The 12,495-nt window shown below is 41.2% G+C and overlaps 1 protein-coding gene across 2 annotated transcripts in view; it reads left to right on the top strand.

Annotated features, from left to right (window-relative positions):
- The window catches only part of GYS2 (glycogen synthase 2), a 919,141-nt gene that overhangs the window by 168,452 nt on the left and 738,194 nt on the right, over positions 1–12,495 (top strand). For both annotated transcript variants that reach the window (XM_069628441.1, XM_069628442.1), the window contains exon 4: positions 307–492. In XM_069628441.1, the coding sequence (XP_069484542.1) occupies positions 307–492 (186 nt within the window). The remainder of the gene's footprint in view (positions 1–306; positions 493–12,495) is intronic.

Genomic DNA, 12,495 nt, shown 5'->3' with positions numbered 1-12,495 from the left:
ATCTCTTCCTTTCAGATTGAGTTCCATTTCTCAAGTCTTTTCAGGAGCAGTTCTATTGCATGTATGACAACTCTAATCCCAGATTTTCATGTGCTTTGGTAGACCCATTCAAACTGCTGCCATTTTTCAACAGTGCGAAAAGCAGAGTAAATATTGCATCCATGCACATCGCACCGGCTCAATATTCACCATTCAGTATACAATGAAGAAAAAAGTTTGATGCCAACACATCTATAAAAAAACGGCCCCATGTATGTTCATTTCTCTTTACAAGCAATATTTATTATGTTTTTTTGTCCATGCTAGATGTCTGACCAGGTCCAAGATCAGACCAACATCATCGCTCACTTCCACGAGTGGCAGGCGGGAGCTGGATTGATCCTTTGCAGATATAGGCAAATGCCGATTGCCACAATATTCACTACACATGCCACACTGCTGGGCAGGTACCTTTGTGCCGGGAATGCAGACTTCTACAACCGACTTGACCAGGTATTCTTGCTTTACATTCTCTTACCATAGCAACATCAAAAAGATCCATGAATCTTCTCTTAAAAGATGTTTTAGTGAAAACCTCATGTCATAATCATGTGTAGAGCATACTGGGTGATTAAGTTGGAAGCTTCTATTGCAAATACTAGCAGCTAACACACATCCACAGAACCTGCTCTATCTGATCCACAGTACATTGTGTGATAAAATGATACCGAATACATTGATATCTGAAAACAATTATATAATACAGCTGAAATCTTCCAAATAGAATTAATGAGCTGCGGTTGAGTAGCCATTGGCAGGTTATCAAGAAAAAGTTGCCTGGTTCACCTCCAGAGCCTTACAGGTCTCAGGCTCCCCCGCCAGTCTTTTGCACTTGCCTCCGGGCCACTGCACTATGTTCACCATTACTGCACTTTCAGCTTACGCTTCATAAGTGGGGCAACCTCTATGCACTTGACCCAGGGCCCTGCTTGACTGGACTCGTTGTCCCCCCACACCCCTGCCTCACACCCCTTTCTGTACGCATGCATGACCTAAATGTACTAGGACTAGTTCATCTGTCCTCCCAATCCCCCCTTTTTTGTCCCCCTCCCTAGCTTGGTCGCTACTGTAACTAGGAGAAATGCCATCAGGCCTAGTATGCTAGTTTTCTGTTAGATCATTCGGAAATGTCAAGGCCTAAGAAGGATTACTGTATTCCCTTGTTCCCTTCCTGCCTTGAAGCACTTCGAAGCACTACACCTGTGTATAAGCGCTGTATAAATAAACAATACATAAATAAATAACCTCTTGCACCTTCACAGTCGAATGTTAAGTGTCCATCTAAGCTGTTCCAATAATTATGTGTACATTGAGAGCTGTTGAATAAAATGGCAACATAAACACATACCCCTGCCTTCAGGCTTACTATGGCTGGCACTAGACTAACTGAAAACCGAGGCATTAAGAAAGCTAAGTGTTAGTGGATACGGCAGAAAATAGTATCTTAATCCTGGTTACGGTCTTTGGTACCTATGTCCTCTATGGTGTTTTGGGTGGGCACTTTTATAAGATGTACCACTTTCATAGGTTGCAGAAAAACTGCATAGCTGCATATTTAGAGGGTTGATGGCAATTCCTAGCTAAACTGAAGCATGGTGTGATGTTTTTGTTAGAAAATTAATCTATTGTGCAGATGACATTATTGGCACTTTAACAACCATCAAATGTTTCTCCGAAATGAGGAAAAATCCTTACATAAAGGTTACTTTTGTAGTGCATTGTCACGGCAGGTTATTAAAGATCAGTTTCTGAATTTTTTGGTAAATACCTTTAGGATGCATGCACTTGTATCCCCAGAGGCCAATGGCATCATGGTCTTGGTGTAGGAATAAAACATCTATCCTGGAAGGTAAAAGGAGTTACTTTAGAAAATGAGTGCCCACTCATAGAAGAAAGACTATTGGCTTTACCATTGCTGGACATCTCCCTATGCCTGTGACTTTTGATATGGTAGCCATCAGGCTATTAAGGAGACACACAGTTTATACAAGCATAAATTATGTTATCTTTCACTGTTAAGGTTTGCTATTCTGCGTAAATCTGTACGCCCCTTAAAAACAAATAATACATGGCAAAAACACACAAAATGGAAGATATTCTCTCAAGGACCTGTCTGGTTCCTCCTAAGCTTGGTCGGCTTATGCAGATTACAACTGGCACTGTGTGACTTTCAAAGGGAATGAAACCCTTTGCGCATTAGTTAACAGTTGCAGAAAGGAAGCATCTACAGACTTTGGAAGACTATCATTTCAATCGCATAGTAAAATAGTGCCCACATGCCATTTAGACTTAGCTGAAGAAAAGCAAACTCCAGTCTGGTATGGGGATCTATGTACATGTTCTTAAGACCCAGCGACAATACTGAAATGGTCTTGTTCCCTGCCTGGTAGAAGAAACAGGTAAGGCGTGAGAGAACTAAAGTCCTGTTCTTCTGGGTTTTGTTCAGAAAGCCATTAGCAACCCTCAGACAATTGTCACCTTCTCAAGCATACACTAGGCACAAGTCAAATCAGATGCCCACTGTTTGCGTTCTCTGTTAGGAAAGTTGCATTTTTATTTTTAGTGGCCCTATTCATGTTACCCTCACTGTGCAAGGGGGCCCTTACAACATGATAATTTTCCCTCTAAGGAATTAAGGTATGCACATTTTATCCACAGACTTTCTTGTTTTATCAATGCAAACATACCCATACAGCATGGAGAGCTACACTGCAAAATCATTTGCTTGGCCGCCAAAGGATTAAAGGTACTCCTGGCACTATTCCTATATATCTCTGGGACAACAGCTATTCAGAAATCAACAAGCCCTTTCAAGCAATCTGCATCATTTTCAAGTGTTCATTGTTATGCTAGGCATTGACTTTAATGCTATGGTAACTAAGATCATATAAATAGTTTCACTGTGCATTTGTATAATCACATCCAACAATATTTGGGGGAGGGGACAATGCACAGGGATGTTTGTTTTTTGCAGAGAACAATAACAGTTTGTCCAGTTAAGTGGCATGTTCCTAAACTGTCTATAATATCATGGGGTGCTTTCATTTTTTTTTTGCATGCAAAGTATTGTGGGTATACAGAGATCCCAGTTAGTGTTTTACTGCTACAATGCCTAGATGGGCCTACCTTAGTTTTATTGAGATCTGTGAACTACTTTTGGAGACCAGCACTAGAACACATTCTTTGGGGCAAAGGGCAAATGAGACACTTTCAAAATCCAAGTCAAATGTTTCGTGAGTACAGATAAAGGAACAACTGTTTGTTTACATTGAAGGACAAAAACCTCTAGTAGTAATCTAGAAAACTGAAGCTTTTGTTTCTTTTCTGTTCTCAGCTGCTGCAGGATTTTCATTATAATTATGTATTCTATGTCTAGAGCCTCGAGCATATACTCTCCATGTTGTTTAACTGTTAGATAAATTGCAGAGCAGAATCCTTACAGGAGAAGGCACTCCATCTGTTAGACCTCGAAGTAATGCTGCTATTAAGGTGCAAGGCAAGCTTATGTGATTTATTAAAGGGGCACTCTAAGGAATCTTTGAGGCTCTTATCTATATATACATAAAATGCTTGGGTATGTTTCCTTACTCAGCTGATGCAATTTATCAGTGTTAAGTTACCCTCTTCTGTCCAAATGAGATGGTGCACCCACTTCAACAACAGCTATCATTTCAACAAACAGACTGAGCATGGTTCTACGCGATCACATTCACCTTGCATTAAAACAAACTTTGGAATAATTTCAAGTTACTTCTTTACATCCGCACTTCTCTTCACACGTGGCACGGTGGATCCAGTGTCAATGAACAGTTAATTACTGGCTCAACATTTCAGTCTCTAAAGAGCAAAACACTGTAGGATGAATGCCTCCTTACATGCTAAAACAAAGTAGGTGCTGTAATTATTCTACTACGCAATGTTATGGCATCACAAGGACTCTGCAATGGCACAAGGTTGACAATTACGCATCTATAAATACACATCATAGAGGCCCATATGATTGATGGAACTTAGATACTGGTCTTATACCGTGCATACCTCGCATTCCATCTGATACGTTTAGCCTTTTCAATGACCATTAATAAGTCACAATGACGTACACCCCATTCCTGGAAGCGATCAGTGGTAATTACTGATATTTAAGAAGGGGTACAAAAGTGACCCTATGAATTACCGACCAATATTCACCTTTAAGATATGCTAGAAAAGCATATGTTACACCAGGAACAGCTAGTTCATTTAATTGTATTTAGGATGATGGAAGTAATGTGGGCAAAACAATTAAAGTCTTTATTTTGTGCTCACACATTTCACACCCTATGACAGGGTTGCAGCATGCCACCCTTGGTGTTAAGAGAATGCTGTTGCACTTTCTATTTTTTCCCTTTATATGGCATAATCTTCCAGAACATTTCCCCTGTTCCCATAACGTTTGAAATTCTCTTTGTGGTGTGATTAAAAACAGTAAATGTGATTTACATTTATGTTATGTGACAGGGTCAGTGTGACAGGGTCATTGATACATGGGCCCTAGTGAGGATGTGAGGGAGCTGTGGGGGTAACCCTGTCCCAGGCTCACCAGAATGTGTGGAGCCACACATGAACAATGGTGATTGTGTCTCTGTCCCACTTTCAGCCTCTGTCCTTGCCAGCTCTTTTTCTATTCTTTTAGATGGTTCCCAAGACACATCAATTACCAGGATGCATCAGGGTCCTAAGAAACCTGACTGATCTTAGACCTTCTTGAAGCAGCACAACATAAAGAGAAACTGGCATTTCCACAATGCACCTGGACTGAACAAGCAAAATCTGTCCTGGGACAGGAGGAATGGACATGACATAACCCTTCAGAAGCTGTGTAGGGAATGGACATGACATAACCCTTCAGAAGCTGTGTAGGGATCAAACACCTATAGCGCAAATCCCAGACTGTCTATAGGGGAGCACCGGGGCATCAGCAGGGGAGCTGGAACCATCAGGGAGCAATACAGTATCAGGGCGCAAGGATACCCTCCCAAAATATCTGTAGGCAAAGTCATACTGAATGCAGAGGGGAACAGTAATCAAATGACCCCAGTCACCACATGAACCCCATGGCAAAGATGGTTTTTGAAAAGAGGCGGGTTAGCGGTCATTTTGAAGACTTACAAGGGGAAATCCAGAACATAAAGGGGATAGCTTAGTCAGTAATTGGCTCAGGGAATCAGCTGACATGATTAGTTAAAGTGAGCTGAGGAAAGCTTCTGGGTAGGAAGGACGTGGGCTATAAAAAGCCAGCACTGTTAAGTAAGAGTGAGAGGTGTAAGGGTCAGGTCGGAGAAAAGGTGTAGGTGGGCAGGCAGACTAGAGAAGAAGATATAGCAGCTGAAGGAGGACTTGGAGGAGATTTTGGAGTGGTTACATAGAGAGGAGGTATGGTGTTGGAGGTGTAAAAGGGCTACTAATTGGATCTGAGTGATAGCGGTTGGAGGGAGAGTAGGATGAGAAGAGAGGAGAGGTTGTGTTTGATGTAGTGAGATTTGGAGGAGAAAATGATAATATCAGAATGGAGTTGGTGGATGGAGACAGGAGATGGCAGATAAAGGGAGCGATTGAGAAACGATAAAACTGGGAAACGGAGTTCAGTGAGAAGATAAAAACTACGAGAGGTCAGTTGGAGGGTAGAGACAGGAGAAGAGAGGGAGAACAGTAAGACCAGGAAGCAGAGTATACAGACATGAGACAGAAAATGTGGAGGGTGGAGGTAGGAGCGCGGGGTGAGCATGTAGCGACAAGGGTACAGAGTGGGGAGAGAGAGAGAGAGAGACAGGGAAGATAGTGTAGAAGAGAGGAGAGAGGTGAGTGAGTAAAATGTTAGGGAATGGCCGGTCCTACCTAGTTATAGGGATATCCAAGATAGTAGACTTCCCTGCTCTAGAACAATTCACATCTAGTAAAACCTGTGTGAGATGGAGTCTGGGCCAGGGAAATGGCAGACTCCTGAAAAGTTGAGGAAAATGTACACAGGGATCCCATCCACACTGCAAGCCCCAACTCGTATATATACAATAAAAACTGGAAACCTTATTGATTTTGTCTTGTGACTCACTGTGCACTTACTCACAGCTACTTTTTTTTTTTTACATATTATTGGTCCCCAGCCAATCAATTATGCATTATTGATATCTTCTTGCCCTGTATGGTGCATTTGAGGTGCAAAAACATGCAGGAGTCTAAATTGAGTTAGGCTCAGGATCACTTAACACTATGTATAATTTGCCTTTAAAATTGTTACTTTGGCATTATATTGCACCGGTTTGTCTGATAATGAATGTAAATTGTCTCCATTGTCCATTCCAACACCACTGTTATGAGTTATAAATCTTAGTTGTGTGTTACAGCATGTGGGTGTAACATACAGGCATGTTAAAAGGTTCTATTGAGAATGTTGCTTATGCCCGTTAAAGCATTTTTTCAACCGCATCGAAACACATAAGTCGTGCACCAAAGCTCAGCACCCGGTGTATACAGAGTTGAAGCTGCCAACAGACCACTACTCCTCTCACTATCCTACTCCCTCTTCACCTTAGTAACCCACCCAACCTTCTGTTTACAGATCCACCAGAGTGCCTGGGGACCAACTCCGTAGGTGACGGTGCGCGGTACAAATATCTTTAACATTTAACATAATAAAGATTTTCTGTAAACATGTATTCTGACAATTTTGTCAAGTCATGTTAGGATATCAATAATTCTTTTAGTTTTTTTTTTTAAAAGACACAAAAAGATGCTATTAGTGATCGAAGTCTATGGTTGTTCTCTGTGTGCCTGCCTTCCCACCTCCCTAACCCAGGTTCCCTACTCCCAAAAATCTAGATAAAGCATTTGTGCTTAACCTTGGGAAACCAAAAGGCCAATTCCTCATATCCCCATACACTCAGATACATCCCAGGTGACCTAAACCAGGGTTAACCTGATTGTCTTGTTACAACCGTCATCTTATGAACATTTTTAAATCCTTACCCTCACTATCTCCTGACACTTGTGTTCTCTACTCAACCTCAGGCTTTCTCTCTGAATCTCACACTGCCTCTCTACTCACCTTCCCCTCCTGATCTTACAGCTTATCTCAATTCATCTGTCTCCACCCTCCACCTCTCTCCTGCTCTGACTCTTTCTCTCACTATTGGTATCTCTACTCTCTTCCACCTTCCTGATTGTCCTCCTATTCTTACTTCATATCTCAAATCTCCTTCCACCTTCTGGTCCTATCGCCTGTCTCTACTCTGATCCTCCATGCTAGTCTGACTCCTCCACTCACCGTTACTGTCTCGACTCCCTCCTAACTCTCCTGCTCTTACTCCTTTCTCTCTCTCTCTGTCTCTCACATCCATCCATACATACAATTGGTACCACTCACTCCTCCACGTCCTCCTCCACCTTTCTGGTCCCTTGCTTCCCCAGCAACTCAAACCCCAATCAAACACCTTTCACTGAAGACTGACTCTACCATCACTACTAGGTTTATACCGCCTTCCTCCTTCTGTCTAGAAGCTTCTTTGACCTTCCTTTGGACAATCATGTCAGCTATTTCATTTGGCCAGTCTCTATCCTGTCTATTCCCATCTCCTCCTGTTGTGGGCTGGAATCTTTCCTTGGAGGCTTCTTACGGGCCTATAGTGCCTCACCTTTTCAGCCTCCATTTCCTTCCAGCTTTCCATGCTGTTTTTGGTATTGTCTGTCCTCTGTTTCCTTCCTACATCTGGTAAGCCACTGTCCACAAATATTTTTGAGAGTTTTCAATTGTCTCCCCAAGTGCTGTGCAGTTCTCTGCTGGTTCCAACTCTGCCACCACTGCTCCAATGCATCATGCTGGGTTAATTTGTGGCAGCTGCTGGGTCTCTCTTTGCACCTGAATGGGGTAGGACAATCCATATACATTAGAGCAACCACTTTATTTTTTCTAGTCCAAGCCTGGTCTCGTCCAACATACCCAGGTGCACTGTGGTACTTGTAGTACTTTTTTTGTCTCTGGGTGGGGCTGCCTCCCAGGAACCATCTGAAAGATTAAAAAGTGACAAGGCAGGGTAGAGGCTGATAGTCACCAGGATAGTGAAAGGGATGACAATGCGCATATATAACTCTATGAATTCTGGGGAGCCAGTGACGTGGCCTTCTCAAACTCCCTCACACCACTTCTGAGTCAGATCGGGCTCTGGCATTTTGAGGTAGGCTGCCTACCCCAGGATGAGAGCCTGACCCATATCTTCTTAAGGCCATGTTAGAACATTACTTACAGGCAAGTTAAAACCTGTTGGTACCCTTCTGTAGACTAAGAGTGAATGGAATGGAAAGGTTATAATTCAGTGCAGCAATTGTCGCAATCCGGGATCGTACTCTATTTGATATAAACTGATTCGGTGTGGAATGGTAGATTTTATAATGCTGAGACTCAATTCTTTGAGAAAGGAATCTAACTCAGTAGTCAATTTCTGGGGCCCCTGAACTCAGTGACACCAGTCTAGCTTGGACCCTTTATTTTTTTAAATGTAGGAGATAAGTCATGGCCACTATACAATTGTTTTTAACCTCCTCACTGGTTCACCTTGGAGGCAATAAATGAGCTGGGGCTTACCTTCTGAGAAGAGCAGCTACCACCCAGGCTTCATGCGATGATCAGATCTTAAGTTGAGTTTACATTACTGACAGCCTGGTTATTTGGCACATCTCCGAAAACATAGTTGGCTTTTGCTGGATCCCAATATAGGTGCAAGAATTTAAGGCTAAGTTGTTGGCAAACAAAAATTCTCTCACTGTTTGGCTTCAGGTTGTATGCTTATAGAGTGGCCACGTCAGAGCTTAGGTCAAGTAATAATTATGATGAAAAAGGGTTTGAGCAAGGACACAGCCTGCTTGAACACAGGACTGGGAGAAAACAGTTTAAATGTTTCCCCACGCAGTTCAGACCATATGAAATTATCCTTCTTGAGTCCCTAATGTCTGCCGCGAGGAGAGGAGAGATGGCATGGCCAGGGTCCTTGGAGCAATCCACAACCTTTGTCTAGGCATGCAAACAAAGGTAGCTTTTGAAGTAAGGGGGGGACTCAGAGTTGGGTTGACGTAGCTTTCAACACTTTATATATTTCAATGATTTTGTTGCAATAAAAAACCATCACCTTAACAACACTTCAGTTGAAGTGTTTTCATTGAATTTCAAGGGATTTGCTGCATTGAACTATTTCAGCTTAAGTCTCTTAGTAATCTGTTCACTATCTCACACCACTTAAGTACTAAAGGCTTTTTCTTTTTATATCCTCACAGATGTCCTTTTCAATATTATTATTATGCTTTAAGTCACACACCGTGGCATCTATCCCCATTACACATCCGTGGCCCACTTGATTTGTCCACAGGCCATGGCCAGTGGCCACTTTTCAGATAATGAGTAACCGGAGTAGGAATGTATGCAATATTTGGTGTTTTGGCATATATTTTGTAAGTGTTTTTTGGGAAACCCCCTGCCTTATTTTCTTGTGAAAATATATACAAGTATTTAGCAAAAGAATTTGCCATGAGAATTTACTACGAATTCTTGCAAGAATGTCAAAACTGGTGCAAAGTGAAAAAGGACAAGTAAGAAAGAAATGCAAAGTTATGTTTGTTACACTGACTGTTTTACCATTTATTAAAGGAACTATTCTGGAAAAAATAATAATGCGAGTTTCCCTGTGAATGCAGCCACAGGATTATTATCTGTTTAACTCAGGTTGGATTTATATGGATACGTCAAACTGTTTGATCATGGATGATGGCACCTGCATTCAACAAATTTGCTGCTTATTTGCATGTTGCCGAGTACATGAGTTGGAGCATGATGAGCGACATATACACTGACAAAAAATGTTGTTAAAGGAACGTTATGGATAAATTGCACTAGTAAAAACCTATGCAATTCAATGGGCAAACATGTTACAGGTAAAACTGAAAAAAAACAGAAATTCACCAGTTATGGTAAGCCAAGCAACCATAACTCGCGCCCCAAGGACAATCACACATAACATCAAAGATGACATCACAAACAGTCCTCTGCGTACACACCATGCCCAATCCCTGTGGCTCCACAGTCCCATTTCCATGGCCGCCATCCTGAAAATCCCCAGATGTGGCTTTCGTGTTGCTTGCGAGCGTGGGGGAATAACTTGCAACAGGGTAGGGGGAGTTTGTTGTAAGGGGCGGCTCTGAAAACAGCCTTTTTTTAATTTATTTTTTTAGATGCTTCTAGGGAAACACCTTTTTTCATTTTTTATTTGATTTTGTGTTTTCTTGTGTGGACAGTGTTACAGTAAACTCTTCAGCGCATCTTGTAGACGGGCAAACAAAACAGCATTACCAATGGGCGACAAAGAAATGCCATTTTCTTGGAAAAATTCTGCATTTCTACAACTAAGGAGGTCATTGTTGCAGAAGAACATCCCAGCAGTGGACAAAAAAGTATACATGCTTCTGTTGATGAGACACCTTCCTGCCTCTGGCTCGGAACAACATCCAGGAGCATTGTCCCATACTCTTTGTGGTGTTATGGGTGAGAAAAGCACCTTGGCAGTGGGAAGAAGCCTCTTTACTAGATTTAGCAACCTCTTCAGTTGACAGAACAAACCTAAACAAGACACGTAACCCATATGCATGCTGCCGTAGTGGATGATGATAACATCGGCTCTAGCAAAAGTGACCAGGTCTTTGCAAAGTGCATGCATGTCGGCGAAACTGCACTCGTAAACACCATTCAACAATCTGTCCACTCCTTCCAAACTGAAATTGCCATAAAGGTTTCTTTCCAGGGCATACTTGTTCAGATCTAATAGAAAGGCATCACCTATAGGCAACACAGTGTGTTTCGCCATGTCAGCCAGCCTCACTACGCAGAGTATAATGTACAACAGTTTGACTGTTTAAGACTAAAAAAGGACCTGGGGATTAATTTACTAAGAGGAAAGGACTATGCCCCTTATGAACACGACCATCAGTTTACAACAAGGTCCTGTCACCTCTTTTGCTATTACTTAAATGGTCTTGGTCCCCAACTATGAGGGCCGTCCCCTTTCATTTTCAATCAAATGATAGGGAAGAAGCAATCAATTTCATTCAACGAGGAAAACTACTACAGTTCCAAGTAAACCACAAAACGAGAGTCCGTTTTAAAAATATAAAATCTTTAAAGAGGTTTTTTTTTATTCAATAATAATCAATCATTTCATTTTATTACACAAATCTATTGAACAATTTGATTGACACGCATTTCTATAAGAGAAAAATAACATTTACATTTAAACCTAAACCAATTGTGTTCTAACAAAAACATATTATGACACCATTAAACATTTTAATAACAAAAACTCACAATAACAATGATCCCTCACCGTTAAAACTACCTAAACGCCAGACAAGGTAGATACAAAATAGAAAAACCAATGTGAATAAAAATTATGTAAAAGTTGAAAAAACAGAAAAAGGAAAAGGAAAAAGCTAACTAAAAAAGACACATCTGTTTGAAACTAGCACTATGTCTCAGTCTACAAATCCCTGTGTCTAGTGTACAAGCCTTTTTTACTCAAGATTACTATCTACTAGTGGCTTGTATTACTCATCTGTAACTGAATACAACTGTCATAATTCATGTGACAGTTGCAACACTCCCAACATGTTTAATTCTTAATTTGATGTCAAAAACAAAGTATGGGGAAATTCTTCAGGGGAAACATATAAACTGTATCGTGTCAAAAACTAGAGCTTAGTAGTCGTCTGTCTTCCTCTGTACGTGTCTCTAACTGCTTCTCATGGGAGTAGTATTGGCAATTAGGGCAGTGACCTAAAGAAAATAGCACAACTCTTAACATGGGTTGTATTGCGATCATTAGAATCAAGTAACAACTGAACCAAGACAAATGAATAGCAATGGCCAGGCTTACCACATTATTCTGGGTACTCCGGATGAATACGTAGAGTGGAATTCCTATTAGGAACCGGATCTAAATGGATGTGGAGAAATGGTGTCCTATTAGTACATGGATATTTTGACTAAGGGCAAGAGATATGCAAACACACAATGGATCTTCCTCTCTAGATATCGTAATGTTTAATGTATTCGTAGTCAAACGGATATTCATGTCCTTTCTCTTTAAAAACAAAACAAGGAGAACTAAGAACTGTCCTCCTATTAAGTCTATTGTTTCTCAAAACACATTGTCAACACAGAAGTGGACCAAGGTTTAGTAGATCCACTAGCAGCAAAAATCTAGTCATAACACAAAACAAAAGCTAAAACCACACAAGTCTTTAGTTTACTGGAGTTGCTGCCATTGTCAGACATTCTGTACTGCTTTCGTTTAGCACATGAACTAAACCGGGTGTTCTATAGTCAAACTATGACCACAAAAACCTGTATCTCTACAATCAATAAATACCTGCAAGGTTAATACA

The sequence above is a fragment of the Ambystoma mexicanum genome, chromosome 12 (assembly GCF_040938575.1).
Source record: "Ambystoma mexicanum isolate Mex_15411 chromosome 12, UKY_AmexF1_1, whole genome shotgun sequence".
NCBI classification, from domain to species: domain Eukaryota; kingdom Metazoa; phylum Chordata; class Amphibia; order Caudata; family Ambystomatidae; genus Ambystoma; species Ambystoma mexicanum.
The sequence above is the reverse complement of the archived record's forward strand: the minus strand, read 5'-3'. Positions and strand labels throughout refer to the sequence as shown.